Source organism: Mercenaria mercenaria, chromosome 8 (assembly GCF_021730395.1).
Source record: "Mercenaria mercenaria strain notata chromosome 8, MADL_Memer_1, whole genome shotgun sequence".
NCBI lineage: Eukaryota > Metazoa > Mollusca > Bivalvia > Venerida > Veneridae > Mercenaria > Mercenaria mercenaria.
The window spans coordinates 2,818,096-2,835,807 of record NC_069368.1 but is presented as its reverse complement, the minus strand read 5'-3'; the positions used below and the strand labels follow the sequence as shown (position 1 = coordinate 2,835,807).

General features: G+C 32.9%; 1 protein-coding gene across 11 annotated transcripts in view; it reads left to right on the top strand.

The window, feature by feature from the left end:
• The window catches only part of LOC123523193 (tropomyosin), a 38,742-nt gene extending 21,030 nt beyond the window's left edge, over positions 1-17,712 (top strand). For 4 of the 11 annotated variants that reach the window (XM_045300883.2, XM_045300888.2, XM_053549246.1 and 1 more), the window contains 4 exons: positions 3,755-3,830; positions 7,671-7,733; positions 9,130-9,199; positions 16,203-17,712. In XM_045300883.2, the coding sequence (XP_045156818.1) occupies positions 3,755-3,830; positions 7,671-7,733; positions 9,130-9,199; positions 16,203-16,285 (292 nt within the window). In that variant the 3' untranslated portion in view covers positions 16,286-17,712. Of the gene's footprint in view, positions 1-3,754; positions 3,831-4,471; positions 4,548-4,615; positions 4,692-7,670; positions 7,734-9,129; positions 9,200-11,270; positions 11,341-12,171; positions 12,298-16,202 lie in introns of all 11 variants that reach the window. The other 7 variants (XM_045300881.2, XM_045300890.2, XM_045300887.2 and 4 more) reach the window with 6 other exon arrangements.

The window sequence follows — 17,712 nt, the reverse complement described above, 5'->3', positions numbered from 1 at the left end:
TTTAAGATTTCAGCTTTACCAAGCATTTTGAATACCACAAAAGGGGGCCTCCTTGGCTGAATTGTTAAGGTTGCTGACTTAAAATCACTTCCCCCTCTTTTATGTGGGTTCAAGCCTTGTTTCTTGTGAAGAATTCTTCGTGAGGAAGCTATCCAGCTGGCTTAAAGGTTGGTGGTTCTACCCAGGTGCTAGCATGTGTTGAAATAATGCCTGGAGGGGCACCTGTGGTCTTCCTTGACAATAAAAAGAAAGGTTGGTTGGTAGAACAGCCAGGTGCCCAACCGTGCCTGAAATCATGTCCAGAGGTGCATTTAGGGTCCTCCTCCAACACCAGAAGCTGAAAAAGTTTCTGTTTGACTTACTGTGTTGTTTTTACTCTAAAATCAACCAACCAAAAGAACTTCAAGATCAGCTGTTCAGGCAGTCATAAAACATGGTCTTTGTGATGTATGTTTGATACAAAAGTGAGCAAATCTCTGTTACACAGGATGATTCACACAGCTATGCTAGGCTTGCTAGATTTTCTCTTACACTTTCACTTAATAAACCCGAGTTATCAGGAATTCCATATGGTAGAAAATTTTATGAATTGAATTGAGAAGGAAAGAAATTTTATTAATTGAATTGAGAAAAGAAATTTTGTTAATTGAATTGAGAATGAAAGTATTCTGCATAAACAGAACTTGACCTTGCTAAAATAAGTAAAATGTAAATTGACAAGTAAAGAAAACAAGTAATTCTTTTATGACAGTGGTTTAACTTTTTCTTCTTGTCCCAGATCTCTTCATATTTTAATTAATATAATTGCTCAAAATTAACTTCTACTTTATTATGTATATTGAAACTCACTTTTTAGTGTTCTGAATTATTGAAATATAGCTTGGGATTGGTGTAGTACTATGCTGGAGAAATAATACGGGTATATGTTTGTTAGAAATGTTGGTAAATGGTTTGTCAAAAAACATCTTTGAACACTAACTGAAAAAAAAAAAAGTTGTCAAGAAGCGTTTTGGTTCATCTGTGAATGACCTTGTACAGAAAATTGAATTTATATTTACCTAGGAGCTACATGCAACCTTACACTTAAAGGTGGATAATCAGATTTTGGCCATGTAACGGATTTGTTCGAAACTTTAGCATCTGATCATTTACACTCATTTATGTTCATTTAACACTTAATACAAATTATATTTTCACTGGAGGTATTTTTAAAATTTCATTTTCCTATCCTGGTTGCCCAACCAAGATGGAGTTATTTTATCATAAGTATGAATTTGATAAACATACTTTGCCTAAGGAAATGTATAAAAATTAGACATATTGTAATATATTTGTAAAATATTTGCATTAATGATTATGTATTTAGATGGAATTCATTAGAAACGCAAGTTTGAAAAATTATTATTACCTCCCTTTGCCTATCTTGGTTGCACAACCAAGATAGATTGGAAATAAATGAATTCAGAAGCTACACACAGCTTTTAAACTTGCATTTTGGTTCAGATTGTTCAATAGTTGATATGTCTATCAAATGCAAATGTAAAACTAGACATTGTATCGAAATAAAAAGAAATACCCAGCTTTTTATATACTTTCAAATTAAAGGGGAGTAATTACAAAATTTTATAAAAATAATAAAATATACATTTCAAATAGGAATCTAACCCTATGTAATCGGTCTTTTTGTTCCTTAAATAATTCTCTACCAGAATGTACAAAAAGTAAAAAATGTCATTAAATGTTGTTTAAATGTGATTGGCCACCTTTAACCTGTAGTCTGCTAAATTTCTAAAATGGACAGGTCCATCATTCAATTTTGGCAATACCATTTATTATTTGAAGGGGTGTTCAGTGAAAATTCACTGACAGAATAGTGAACAGTGCAGACCATGATAAACCTGCACGGACAGTCGCAAAGGCAGAACCACTTCCTGCCAGCACTTTGGCTGTATTATACAAACTTTGGTGTACTAGTTAGTGTTATAAGATGGGTGTTGACAATGTTTCTATGCAACTTCTCTTACAGGTTCTCTCTTTCATAGTTTATAATGTTCTGCCTGTTGTAGTGCATGAAACTAGTATGTTTAGCATGAAACATATACTTTGTAGTTGTCTATAGCACAGTTTTAAAAAAGAAGCTGAATTTTTAAATGAACAGAACAATTTGCAAAAGTTATTTTATCTACATAGCTGCTAATATAGCTTTAATGTGTACATTTTAATATTCAAAATTAGCTATTAAAAGTTCAGTTTTATACAGATCACTTTTTTGTCTTAAAATTTGTTCCTTTAAAATGATATACATTGTACTTACAAAAAAATCATATTTAGAAGAACAATCGGTTAAACAGAATTTTTTTTGGCAATTTAGAATATCTAGACTAAGTTCTTGGGCCAAGTTTGTACTTGTTGCAATCAATACTTATTATGTTATTCATACATTGTGCTATATGCAGCTTGTTTGTTCTCCCTCTGTTGTTTTTCTGCAAAATGTTTTTTTTTGTTTTTTTTTTTAAAAACCCTAAGAATATCAACATTTTACAATAATTTGTTGTCAGATATTATAAAGGCAATTTAAGACTCTTTCATATAGCTATGTCACTTTTTGTACAGACCTAACTGAATTTATATGACATCTGAGTGCAGTTAAAAAAGAGAATTCATTACAATCCTAAATTTTGACACTGAGTGCTGTACACTTAAGTATACAATCGTCCGTATTTGTAGTCATTTTCAGATTTGTTGTTTAGCTGCAGCATGAAGAAGAAAATGTTCTGACATGTTTTATTGAAACTTAGAAATTGTAAAAAAAACATATCTGAAATGTTTGCTTTTGAATTTGTCACTTGAAATTAAAACTGTTTAGTTGATAGTTATTCTTAAGAGGTTTTGAAATTATACTTTTCTGACATACTAGAACATGACTTTTTTTTGGAGATCAAAACATTTTGCTGAAAGATTTTTGTTACCCTTTGTTATGTTTGTTAGTGACTTATACAGAATTTTATATTGATGCCTACATTCACATAGCTATTCTAGTGGTTTTGGTTAGAGACACAGAATAATGCATTCTTTTGTGTTTCTATGATGGTAATTGTACATGAAAAAAAAAATTGAGAAATACAAGTATGACATATATTAGGGCCAAGACAATATGTTTAATGTCTTAATGTCCATCTGTCCTAGGCTCAACCACAAAAGATAGATCCTTTGTTAACTTGGAAAAGTACAAAAAAAAATTTTGATTAAACCTAGCATATAGATGGTAGGCTGTTAAGAGGAAATGAGGTTCTTCAGTGTGTTGCAATATAAAAATCTGGCAGCAGATTGTCCTGTCTGTCAGGGCACATACTTCTGGGCAGTAATTTTTGTATATAAGTATGTTACTTTGGAAAAAAATGACTTAAAAGCACATTGTCTTTTGTTTAAAATGTATTGCATAATTATGTAGATCCACTAAGATTTTTGATTGGTTTATGTTTAAAAAAAATGAAGTTTGGCACCAGATAGGCCCAAAAAGCAATTTCATCTTGGTATAATTTTCAAAATAAAAAAAATGAATTTTATTATTTAAAAAAAAGAACAAATCAAAATTGTAAAAGTTTAAAGAGAAATAAGCTTTGAAGATTTCAAGGGAACTAATATTCTTTCAAGTAATAAACACCTTTAAAGTCACTTTTATTAATGTTCTACATCATTAACACTGTGTGGAATGTGCATGTTTGTTATGTGTTTGTGCTTGACCCATTTTCAGACGAGTTAGAGAATTGGAAGAAGAACAGATTAGTTTAGGCCAACAGGCTAGAAGTTTTGAATCTGATTTTTATAAGGTAGGTTACCCCACCCACCATTACTAACTTAGACTGTGAACCAGTCTGCACAGTTAGGAGACTGGTTTATAGATAAAAGTAGACTTGTGGAATGACAAGCTTTGAAAACATGAAACCAGTCTACTTGTGCTACAAGAGCTGGAAAGATGGAAAGTTTGAAATTTTCTTTGTACAGAAATTGAAAAACTTAAAAAGTCTTTCTAGATTTTCGTAGTTAATTTTTAACTATGCTTACTTCAGACAGTCAGTTATCAGTAAGAATTCAAACAAAATAGACATTTACATGTCTGCACTGAAATACCAATATTGCAGGAGCTGAAGTAAGGATAGTAATGTGTTTCCTATATGGATCAAACTGCAAGTCCCTGTTCACGTTTGAATTTTATCCACCCCTTTTTTTTTGAGCCCCTAGGTACTTGAACGTCGTGCAGTGTAGCTGAGCATGAAACGAGCTAGCATGATATCCTCTGATTGATGTGAGTAATTATTTATCGCTGAAGCATATCATTCAGCGTGTTCTTCATGTCGTCGTCGTCTCTTTTACACTCCACCTTTGCAGCCGCTGCATCTGCTTTCACCGTCGCTGCGACCTGACACCTTCCACGTTCACATGACCAGTAACGGGCTTTCTTACTTTTCAGCAAAATTACTGAACTCAGTGAAGAGCTTGCCGTGGTTGGTAATAACTGTAAAGCCCTTCAGAACGCCGTAGACCAGGTAAGAAAATATTAGGGGACTTGCAGTTACCATGTATGTTAGCGCTAACCAAAACGTTTGCATTGCAGGAAAATTCTCGAGCTGGAGGAGGAGCTGAAAGTTGTCGGCAACAATATGAAATCACTTGAAATAAGTGAACACGAGGTAACAGATCGCAACACAGTAAAAAAATCACACAGGCATGGTGTTAATGCTGCCTGAGACAAGCCAGGCCTCGCTGCTTGAAATCTCAAAATGTGGATATGTGCATGTGTTAAACATGAGAAACATGCAAACACTGACATGATTGTCAAATAAACGTGTACTCTTACGTATTGTATTATTAGTTGTGCGCATTTATCATTGAACAGAAAAAAAAGCTTTCAGTGTTTATTTTTAGACTTGAAAATAGTCGTGTAAGTTTTCATGAATTTTTGTTCCATTTAAAATTAATATACTTAGAGGACGAAAAAAAGGTCTGCTTAAGAAAATGCGTTTGTTAGGATACAAGTTCACTAAAGTGACCAGATTCACAAGGCTATGATTTAACATAACGCCACGTAAAAATGAGAACATTGAAAGTTTTACTTCTGAGATATTTTTGTTTCCAGTTAATATGATGGATTTTGACTACAGACGTCAACGCTGACGAAGCTACTTGTCAATCATGCATTTGCTTGTATTAATGTCGATGGTTCAATTCAATTTTTTTCACAACTTTTTCAGTTCTTTTTAGTTTTGATATTGTATTGAACCTTCGATACAACAGACAAGTCCTTTCATTAAGCCAAACACCAAATTTAAAGTTTAGCAATTTGAAGTAGTTTACTGAAATTTCGATATTTTGTTTTCTGGAAAAATTCTGAAAAATGTAGCATTACAGGAATATTATGAGACTGCAGGGAGTTTTAATTTGTTTAGGTTGGGTTTTATTTTAATTTTTTTTTGTTCATGTAAAAAGAGAAGCTTGTGAAGTACTTACCTGATGCTTTTGACACTGGGTTTGAAATGTTTGTATTATTTGATGGTCAGTTGAGAAAAAGTAAACTCATAAGAGCAAGGAAGGGCGTGTCTGTTACATGATGTAGTATAGTATAGTATTTAAATTTTCAGCCTGTAAACATTTTCTGATTGTGTTTCAGATTTATGTGCGCATATAAATTTACATTACTGCACCAGCTAACAGGAATGCAAATCATTCGAGATTAATGTCAATTTGTCGTACTAAGTTGCTTTAATGCTGCATGCGATATGCTCGTTCATTAAGGTAGTAGGTTAACTTTAAAAAAAGTTCTTTGTATAGATTAAAATTGTGTCTAAAACAAGTGTTTAGAATATAAGATGGCATTGAAAGGTTTTACATTATGCTAAAGTATGTAACTTCCAAGGCATTAACATTGCTTCCATTTAAGTGTCATTTTTGGCATGATAAAACACTTTTTTTACTAAAGTTTGTTCAAAATCAGTTGTTGCATTGTGAACGAATAACTTGGAAATAAAACTTGCCCAAGTAGATGGCACTTTTGCACAATGTAGCGCTACCTACTACCTGTGGTAACAAACTATATATAGCATTTTGCAAATGTAAAAACACAAATTAAGAAGCATTATGCAGTTCATTTTAAGGCATATGTTATGTTTTAAGAAAATGGTCTGCTTGATTTTCATTGTGATACAATATATACATGAGCCAATATTTCACCTTTAAAGTAGCTTACCTAATGTGTCCATAGGAATTTGTAATATTAACCAAAAGGCAAATCAGTTAAGAAACTTTAAAACATTATTCTCTTGGTACTTTTTCCTAATTTATGATTTTTATTAAACAGCACAAATTTTTCTGCTGATTTTTTTCTGGCACCAACAGTCCTTTCAGTGCTTTGATTAGATGGAAATAAATTAGATCTAAAAACTGATGTAAATCAAGCTGCCCAAATAAGCGAAGTAAAATAATGACAAACTAAGCGCATGAGCTGACACAATAGTAGTATATTAACACGACAAGCTCTGAAATGAAATGTTCAGAAATCTATAAGAATGCGGCATGCGTAATTTGTGCAAAGCAAGAACAATTAATGAATTTTTTTAGATATGTAATTTTTGCAAAGAATTTGGTTTTCTGTGAGTAACCTGGTAAATAATTTAGAATATAATATAGTTGTACAATAAATAGATCATCTAAGGTGAAGCATGCGTTTTAATACTTTTATTTTGTTAGACATGTTTTTATTTGGTAGCTGAATTTAGAAGTATATGAAAGAGATTTATAATATGTAGAAATTAAAGATTAAAATGGTAAAAGTAGATACTTCAGCTGATATATACCTAATTTGTAATTATTAAAGATTTCACAGAAAACTGGGTTTTTGTATCATCATTAAAATGTAATTTTTATTTTGTATTTTGTGAAAATGTCATCAGTTTTAGCCCTACATTATATATATTTAAATTAACTAATTACTCGTTTTTAGAACTGAACATATTGTTTTATGTAATTGTTTCTTTGAAAATAAATATAATAATACATTTGTATATAAGAAAGAGGGTGATTTTTTAACACTGTATGAACACTAAGAAAAAGTAAGGGGAAAATGTAAGGGGAAACAACACTGTATGAAAACTTTAGGAAAATGTAAGGGGAAATGGACTGTATGAAAACTAAGAGAATTTAAGAGGGAATAATACTGTATGAAAACTAAGACAATGTAAGGGGAAATAGCACTGTATGAAAACCAGGAAAATGTATGGGGAAATAACACTATAATTATGAAAACTAAGAAAATGTAAGGGGAAATAACTTTGTATGAAATCTAAGAAAATTTAAGGGGAAGTAACACTGTATGAAAACTAAGAAAATCTAAGTGGAAATAACACTGTATTAAAGGAAGAAACTTCAAAGATAGGTCTGTCAAAAATTCTCTCATTTCTTAGGAAACTGAAGTACACATTTTTCTACAAATGGTGAAATTTATAGTAAAAGTAATGGAAAATGATGCCATGGCATTCTTAAAGGATAGACAAAAAATGTTACTGTTGCAGTGTATTATAACTGGTTGTCGCTGCGGCATTGCTGTTAGGAAGTTAGTTTAAACATTGCCTTGTTACAAAGATGATTCATCTATAAATGTTTGGTCTGTGTTTTAGGCATCTCAGAGAGAGGACAGTTATGAGGAGACCATCCGTGACTTGACCCAGAGACTCAAGGATGTGAGTAACAAATACCTTCTTTCCTTTTCGTTAATTACATATCATTCCAAATTTATATGCATCTCAGTTTTGTTTACTAGGAAATTGTATGATTTTCATGTAAGTAAAGGGAAATAATGTGTATTTTATTGATTACTGGGTAACTATATATATATTATATGAAATACATTAATATCTGGAAATGGATTTTAACTGGGTATTTATTCATATTGATTTCCAGGAAAAATATGATAATTTATTTGTGATTTCATTTGTGGTATTGAATGACATTATTTTCAGGAAATTAATGAAATACCTATTATCTGGGAATTAGTGTGTAACATTATTACGGGGTCAACTATAATTAATTTGATTATTATTTCCATTGGAATCTTATGATATGCATTTATTTGCTGGAATTCATTTGTAATGGATATTGATATGATTGCATGTTCATTAATTCAAAGAGAAATTAAGTAGAATACTTCCATTTACTGGGAATTCAGTGTGTAACATTTATTACAGGCTCAGCTCCATAATTCATGTTGCATTATATTTCAGTAACTTAATTTGTAGTTTAGGTATAGGTTATTGATTTACAGACAAATTGTAGTTATTTCAGCTTATATTGTGATTGTTAGCAGTCTAGTATTCTCCTTTTGACTATCCCAAAAATTGAAATATTTGTGCGTTAAGCCAGTTTGTTTATTCGCTGTTACAGCTGGTGCTAGTGTTTATGGTTACAAAACAAAATTCAAGATTCTGAAGAGAAAAATTGTATGATTAGTTTGGTCTTGAGCAACAGTAGCTGAAATACTTATGGTTGTTGTAGCGGGTGGGGGATGGTCGTTATTTTGTCTGCTAGAATGCTTCTAGTTAGGCTGCTTATTTGTAAATGTCAAATGTTTTGTAGCTGTGATACAGTCGGGAATGTATAAAAGTGTTCTTTAATACATTGTACACGCTAGCAATTGATAGCATGTTTAACAGCTGCTTAATGTATAAAGCATGCTGTTACTCGGAGAAAGAAACTTTTAAGACACAGTAGATATATTTAGTTTGCAGTTACGCCTATGCAGTGTCATACAAACTGTAACATCAGCATCAGTAAAGTAATGCATGTTTCCGTGGCTTTCAACTTATATTTACAGTTAGGAGAAAAAAAAAATGATGAAAACTGATCAGCTATATTTCTTTTTGTGTATGAGATGTAGATGCATTTGATTTTCTATAAAAGTACTAAAAGTACTTTGAAATCTTGCTCTCCAGTTAATATTAGTCAGTTGATTAAATCGTAGTTTCAAGTTTGTTCTTGCAGTCAGGAACTGCAAAGGCTTAACGCTGATGGGCATAGAATTTAATTTGATGAAATTTGTTTCATATTATGTATTTAAAACCTGACGTTACTTTGATATAGGCGGAGAATCGTGCTGCTGAGGCTGAACGTGTTGTCAACAAGCTGCAGAAGGAAGTTGACAGATTAGAAGGTAACCATGGCAACCACCTGCTGGTTGACAATCCCCCAGCTTCGAGCATGAGATGATACCCCTGCTTGAATGGATTAACACCCTGTCAACTTACTTTCATTTAATTACTATGTTGTATTTCAGCCATGGAATTTTGAAGCCTGAGTGGGGTTGTGAAATGATTATTGTTGTGATACTAGACTTGTCATCATACAATATGTTTTAAAAATCTTATTAACATCATTTTTACAGAGAAATCTGAAAGGTTTTCAATTCTCTTCTCCCTAGAGTTAAGACTGTTTTTAGTAAAGTGGTGGATAAAACTTGCCTTGAGCCCTAAGTGGAAACTAGTTTTACACCAACCGCTCAACATAGGCTTGGATAAGACTTGTACTAGTATATTACTTGTGTTAAAGTAATATTGATAGTTAAATGATTTTCTTAAGATATTTAAATGATTTTCTTAAGATTCCACCAGTATAAGATGAACAGTGAAAAAATGAGTTTCGGGTTTTAGGATGTTTAATATCGAAGATACTTTGCCACTAAAGCAACTGTCAACTTCTGTCAATTTCAGACATGGCCGAAAGGCCAAAAAATGTAGAAATCACTTCACCCATTCGTGTGAACTATGACCCCAAAATGTACAAGGCTGCTGGTCTCTCCCCATCATCAGCTGAGCCGGCAAATTATTACCAGCAAGCGTACGACATCTCAGACTTTTAATGGTACAAAATCTTAACTTTTGTGAATGATTTCCCGTTTACTTCCCTCGGAGTGCAAAACAACAATTTATGTAATATTCCTTTGTATCAGTAAATGCCCTATAATTACCGTATACCCATGTCCAAGTATTTAAACCTTCACATGTAGCGTACAGTCAATTATGCATTAAAACATTTAGTTTTTGTCCTATGTACATGATATTTTACCCATTTAATTGGTGAGATGTGAAATCTGTGACAAGGTTTTTCTTTTATACAACAAATTTTTGCAAAAAAATCTCATGTAAAAATGGGTATTTAGTTACATATTCTGTTGACAGTTGCCCCAGATTTCTTAGAAAATGATTTGGAGACTTCTCTGCATATCGAGATGTCAAAAATGGTTTGAAAAGTCTCGAGGAATACACAAAAGGAGTAACATATCAAAGGTGAATTTCTGTGAAACCTTGCTGCAGATAAGAAACAGTATATAGACTATCCAAGCCTATGTGCCACAGTCTGTAGATTAACTAACAGCATGTACAAGTTTTGTTATTTTTCAGACCACTTCACCAGTAGACAAGCAGTGCCTGTTTTTGGTTTTTGTTTGATCCGTGCATGAATGTTTTCTCTTGTTTTACAGGATAATTACTTTAGTTAAAATTTCAAAGTTGTTCACGAAAAGCAAAATTTGTTGAATGGGGTTTGCAGTTCAGACAAGTTTACTGATAATTCTTTCTTGAATGAAATAATTTGAAGGAAAATGCAAGTTTTGCAATGGAACAACTTTGCACAGTGCTGGTATATACACTTTTGGCAGTGCACAGTGCAATATTATTCTGTATTTTGCACTGGCAATAGTATTTAACACTGAAATCATGCAGCACCTACCAAAAGTCTTTCTTTTTCAAGCTACAGTTGGGGGAAAATTTCATCTGATGGTGGCTTATAGGGGTGGTGGGTTTGAAGTCTGCTGCAGTTTGTGATAGGGTTGCTGGTTAGCATGATTTCATGTTGCATCATGATTTTTGAGTAGTTTATATCAGTGGGTTAGAGCTTAAATGGTCTTAAGATGCTAGCACTTCAAACTGTTTGACTCTCGCCCCCTTGATATTGTTAGTGATGTTTCGTCAACATCCAAAAATGCCAATGCTGTCTAAATTCAAAATTTGTGTTATTTGAGAAAACGCTTTTATTTTCTATTGAAGAGCAGTCTCAGACTCCTCACAAATATTACATTTTGAGCTGTTTTAATAAAAGTATGTAAGCATGAGAATTATATTAAAAAGCATTGTATTTTTGGATGTGTAAGAATGACTAATAATTTGTTACCTGGACAATGATTTATTCTCTGTTTTTAACTGCATGTAAATTTGTTTCCCTACCAGACCGAGCATCGCTTGGAAGAAAGTCAAAGAGAAAACACACGGCTTATGAGAGAATTAGAATCTAGCGAAAGTAGGTTGACAATTTTTTTTCAAATACTAAGATATTCAGTATGAATAAACTTGACAAAGGTCAAATGTAGGATGAAAAGAAATAAAGACTTGAAAAAAAGCTTACAGTTGATATGAACAGTTTTCTGTATTTTAAAGATGTAACAGTTTCAAAAATCAAAACTGTTTAGTAACAAACAATTTTCAAAACAGCACACTGATGTTGATTGAAAGGTAAATAGTGTGCTGGCATTAAGTTTGATCGGAAAATCCTTTGATAATGCAGAAAAAAGTGACAAAACACGAGATGATATCCACATTATTGAGAATGAGCTGCAATTTGCCTTACTGGCTGTCGAAGGTTTCTGAAGTATGTAAAAACACTACATTAGAATAGAAAGGTGTTTGAAGGATTATGGTCACCTTCATACAAATTTTTGAGGAGATCATTTTGAAAAAAAAACATGGCATTATGGCATTATAAGTTATGAATGCTTTTCAGACATAATTGAAATTCATATCATTTTTAGAAGTGTTTTTAGCAGCAAACTGAGGACACCTTTAGTGTTATTCTCTGCAAGAAATTGTATCATGTCAGTAAACTGTCTTTGCATTGAATATCCCAGGACCTCAGTCCTGACTGGTCCAGTCCGGAGCTAGGTATAGGACTGAAAAATAGTTAATTATTTCAACAGTGTGTTAATTCTCGTTTTTAACTCCTCAAAAGAATGCACTGTGTGTGCCGGCTCAAGTTAAACAGGTGCTGCATTTGTTGCATATGAGTGTTCTGTTGTGACATGTAGAGAATTGCTGTGTGTGTTGTGTTTCCTTATAATGCATGGTGACATTTCAGGTAATTACGAAGATCTGGTGGCTAAACACACCCAATTAAAAATGGAAATGGAGAGTACAATTGATGATCTTTCTAATATGTGAGCATGTATATCCATTCCATTATTTCATCATATTATATATGAAGGTAACTTCTCACCTCAACTAATACTATACTTATGTGAAATCTTCCATATTCAGCAGCTTCTAATGTGTTTTCTGTAGCCAGAATGAGGAACATTAGCTTGTTACTTCCCTTGAAAAGCTGTATGATAAAGCGCAAGGATAACCAAATACATCTTTGGTCCCTTTCAGTTGGATTCCTTCGACTTTATCGTTATTACCTTTGTCCAAGATGTTGCTGTTGGTCAAAATAAATATGCTGTTTGTGTGTAGGTGTTTAGGTGTTAAATCAAACCTAAATTTTGTGCAGAGCCACTAGAAGAACCTGTGCTTAATTATTTTCCAAGCCAATGAAATTTAACGCCCATATCGCTTATGAAAATTGCAAAGAAGTCAATGATAAAACTGAGGAAGGACCAAGTTACTTCTCGGACATAATAAAGGGAAGTAATTGACTTATGTTCCCCATTGACATACACTACTTAACGTCTAAGGAAATGTTATGAAGGAACCAGAAAGTTGAAATCGGGCATGGATCAAAAGCAAAGATATTCCGTATAGTCTGTCTCCAGAATGAATTAGAATTGTTGAATTTCATATGAAATACGTAAAGTGTAACCAAGGATGTGAATGACTTGAGTTAAAAGAATAAATATCCTGAATTCTGCAGTTTTTACTATTTTAACCCTTTACTCCATACAGATACAAAAGTATTGATTATTGATACCCAATACACTCAGTTGCATTATCTGTACACTATCTCCATACAGGTTATTGGAGAAAAATGCAAAATTTATACCTGTGTTACTCAGATCAAAATTAGTCTATGAATACTTGTTTTAACCATTTAGTGTCCAACATAATTTATTTTTAGAATTAAATTTCCTTTCTGATGGTATATTTTTCATAATTTTGTGATAAATATTTTTCACAATAGAAAGCTACAAACCTAAGACCTTAGAATATTATTATAATTTAGCTGTTTTATGCATGTGATTCAACAGAAAAGAAATATTTTTACTGTTACAAATGCACAATTTTATTAATTGAAGGTAAATGAAAGACTAGAAAGGTCTATATTAAGTGATTTTCAAAATAAGCAAACCCATTTAATTAATCATTAAAATCTACACCCCTACCAAAGTTACAGAACTTCATAGATCATAAAATTAATTAATTACATAATGTTTTGATAAGAAGTACTGATCAAAGACACTTTCTATAAAATTTGTTGATCCACATCATAAATAAGGATGCAAACAACACCCTAATTGCTTTGTTTTGACAGCTGTGCACAATAAACACACTTCCAAGGGGCCCAGGTCAATTAGCATAAATTCCATAATGTTGACAAGTGATCTATGGATTTTAATGGTTGTTATGGTAACCACATCTTTTATTACACCAATCTTATGTCTCACTTTTACATAATTTGCCATAGTTGAATGATAGAATGCAAATAATAACTTGTTTTTGGGTCACCTATTTACTTTTCCATCCATCAATAGCTGTCCTAATATATATAAAGTCAGTGTGATTTTCAGAAAATGCCACCTGAATTAAAAGTGATAATTATCAATAAATTACAATTATAACCACAAGTTTTTCTGAAACTGATCTTTTATTAACAGTTTAAACTTCACAAATATGCTTTTGTGGGCTTCATTGCCAATATATTTTATTGGTATTTTGCATTTAAATTATCAGTGTAGTAGAATGCGATAAAAGGAGTATCTATGGAGTAATGCATAGATGCGTTAAAAGGAGTATCTATGGAGTAATGCATAGATGCGTTAAAAGGAGTATCTATGGAGTAAAGGGTTAAGTAAACATGACATTTCACTTGGGAAGTATCAATACCTTTATGCCTTTCTTCGAAGAAGGAGGGGTATATTGTTTTGCAGATGTTTGTCGGTTGGTATGTAGACCCATCCGTTTCCGGATGATAACTCAAGAACGCTTGGGCCTAGGATCATGAAAGTTGATAGGGTGGTTGGTCATAATCAACAGAGGACCCCTATTGATTTTGAGATCAGCAGGTTAAAGGTCAAGGAACAGGTAAACTGTTTCTGGATGATAACTCAAGAACACTTTGGCCTAGGGTCATGAAAGTTGATAAGGAGGTTGGTCATGACCAGCAGATGACTCCTATTGATTTTGAGTTCAGTAGGTCTAAGGTCAAGGTCACAGTGACCAGGAACAGTTTAATGGTTTCCGGATGATAACTCAAGAAAGTTTTGGCCTAGGATCATGAAAATTGATAGGAAGGTTGTTGATGACCAGCAGATAGCACCTATTGATTTTGAGGTCAGTAGGTCAAAGGTCAAGGTCACAGTGACCTGGAACAGTTAAAATGTGTCTGGATGATAACTTGAGAATGCTTGGGCCTAGGATCACGAGGTTTATCATGACCAGCAGAGGATCCCTATTGATTTTGATGTCAAAGGTCAAGGACACTGACCAAGAACAGTAGAACTTTTGTGCACAGTGACCAAATAATTTCAGTCCCATGTGAAACTAGTGAATGCATCAAGGGGGCATTTCATGTTCTACAAGCTCTTGTTAACATTCAGTTTAAGTTAAAAAAAAAAAAAATGACAAGTATTTAAGAAATGTTAGATGGGAGATTTCACATCACTTATATTTTGTTACATTAACCAAAACTCAAAGATTACAAAGTAATGGATTTGGGACTCTGGAATTAAAACTAAAATATTAACTACTGCAAGTTTAAGGGGGTCGGGGGGTGTTAGTGGTGTTATTATGCATCAGTAACATTCTATTACTAACTTTCAAAGTATATGGAGAGCTATCCTACTCTACCCATTGTCCCTGTCCTTCTCTGTGTATGTTGTGTGTCCACATTTTGGGTAAAGTTTTGATATGCTTTCACTTTATCTCTGTTATTACTTGACGGACATGCTTCAAACTTGAAATAGATTATCGGTGACGATACGTCGCCCACATCATATGACAAAAGAAGCAGACCTCTCGGGTGTCACGTGTCAAAATGACTTGAAACAGTTTCCACTCAGTAACTAAAGGAGGCTTTTGCCTACAATTATCTTACTTCATAGGATGATTGCCCGTGGTAAGTAGATAGTCTGTGTTGATTTAGGGGTTAAAGGTTGCATTGACCTGAAGTCTGAAAGTAGTTTTCTCTCCGATATTTAAGAACCAGTAGTCCTACTGCCTTCAAACTTCAAAGGATGATATTGCCAGTGGTCAGTAGATGACCCCTATTGTTTTAGGGGCCAAAGGTCAAGGTCATAGTGATCTTGATACTGAAAATAAGATGGGCACACATAAACAGCTTTTGATTAATATTTTTAGTGACAAGGCATTTGAATAGTTGAGCATTGCTGTCTGACAGCTCTTGTTTGTTAATTGATTATAGTTTGATTACACAACTGTATTTAAATGGTTTTCATTCAGTACAGTATGATATAAGACTATTCTTACTTTGGACTCTGGAATTATTTTCTTTCCTCGAAATGGGCCGAGAAATGAAATGCCACAAAAAGATTTCAGTATGAGAATTATTTTCATTGATAATATTGTTATGTGATTTGACTGATAATTGTAAAATGTTACATAGACAAAATTATCTTCAGCAATTCAACATGGTGATTTGTAAATTTGAATGATTAAATGTACATTTTTACATGTGTTTATAATGTCCTGTTGCTTCTACTGAAGTCAAACTTTCAATCGGATATTAAATTACTCGTATTGTAAACCTGGTTTGGCAAAAGTATTTGGTAAGAATTTAACTGGAATTTCAAAATTTGATCAGGTTTCTAAACAAGCTAAGCTTTCTACTCAATCCTTGATTTGTGTAAATATATGTTTGCTGTATATTTGCTGAAAATAAATATTGTTTAAACCAAAATTTGATCATTATTAATACTTTGACGAATTTTCTTTCAGATGAATTACTTGCTGAAAAGGAGAAGTACAAGGCGATCAGTGACGAATTGGATCAAACATTTGCTGAGTTAGCTGGCATGTGAGAACATCAACTTCCGTCAGACAACAAATAAACACTTCATTTACATTTCTACAAAGCCCTGTTTCGCTGTTACTGATGATGGAAACACTATGCAAAATGTTACTTTCGGACAGTAGTTGAAGTGATTTTTACTAAATGAAAGATTTATTTATACAAGTTAAAGACATTTTTAACGTTATTTGTACATTTTAAGAAAGACGTAGAGTAAATGACACTGCTTGATGGCTTATAGTATTGTAAATTTAGGTGTATCTGTTTTCCGCAATATCACAGGAAGGAATTAAGCAACACTGGTCTTTCTTTCATTTATTGTTTTAATTCAAGGCTGTTCATGTTGCTATGTTATTGTTAAGTCTTTAAGTGGGTGTTTTTTTCTTCCATATGTGCAGAAAATTCAGCAAATGAAATATAAATAGTCGCTATATTTACTAAATATTACAATATATTAACAGAAATATTACTTTGAAAAAACTTTATTTAAAAGCGTCTCCTGCCTTACCACAAAAATTGTATGTATGTATGTATGTAATTAAAAGATTGACATTATTCAGCCAAATCTTTTTGGGGTTACTTGCTTCTGTCATACACCTAGTTTCAGCTGAAACTTTCGGTTTACAGCAGCCGTCGGTTTACTGAGACAGTCGGATTTCCAAGACCGTCGGATTACAGAAACTGTCGGTATACTGCAACACTCCTTGTGCATGTGTCCTTTTATGTTGACTTTGTCTATGAACCATTAGTGAATAGATAACAAGTCAAATCTAAGGCTTGATAGGGATATATGTAGAAAGGGTTTCGAATGATAAGTAGCCTCATGAAATTTTGGCTATATCAAAGAGAATGTGGGAGCCATTCGGTTACAATGTTGAAGTGTGCAGAGCCTGGATGGCAAAAGATATTGTTAGAAGTCTAATAGCAAACTCACCATCAGCTAGGTTAACATGCGTCATACAACATCGTAATACACTTAAACCATCTGTATATTGAAGTGAAAATAAATACAAGCATGGCAATATCCAGCCCCCTTCTGCCATTCCGCTCTCGCCTTCAACATCTCCCCATTCTTTAGGTGTATGTACTGTTCTAGAAGTTATTTTGATCATTTTTGTTTAAAAAATGACTTGTAGCCCAAATATTAAGATCTTCATTATATCATTTACAGAAATTTATTTACTATGTAAATTGAAATATTTTGTATTAAAAATTGGTACCAATTTTAACTTTTTTTGTGTCATAGACAATTGTGTAATCATATATATTATCGGTTGCCAGTTTAGTATACTAAACTTGTCGGACGTGTTCGGTGTATAGGGAGATGTTGTATATATGTCTTTGGAAACTTACGTAGTTAGCTTGGCCTTCACTGCATTCTTCCTGGATATTGCCAACTTTGATTTTTAACCTTCAATAAAAAAAATCATATTGTTA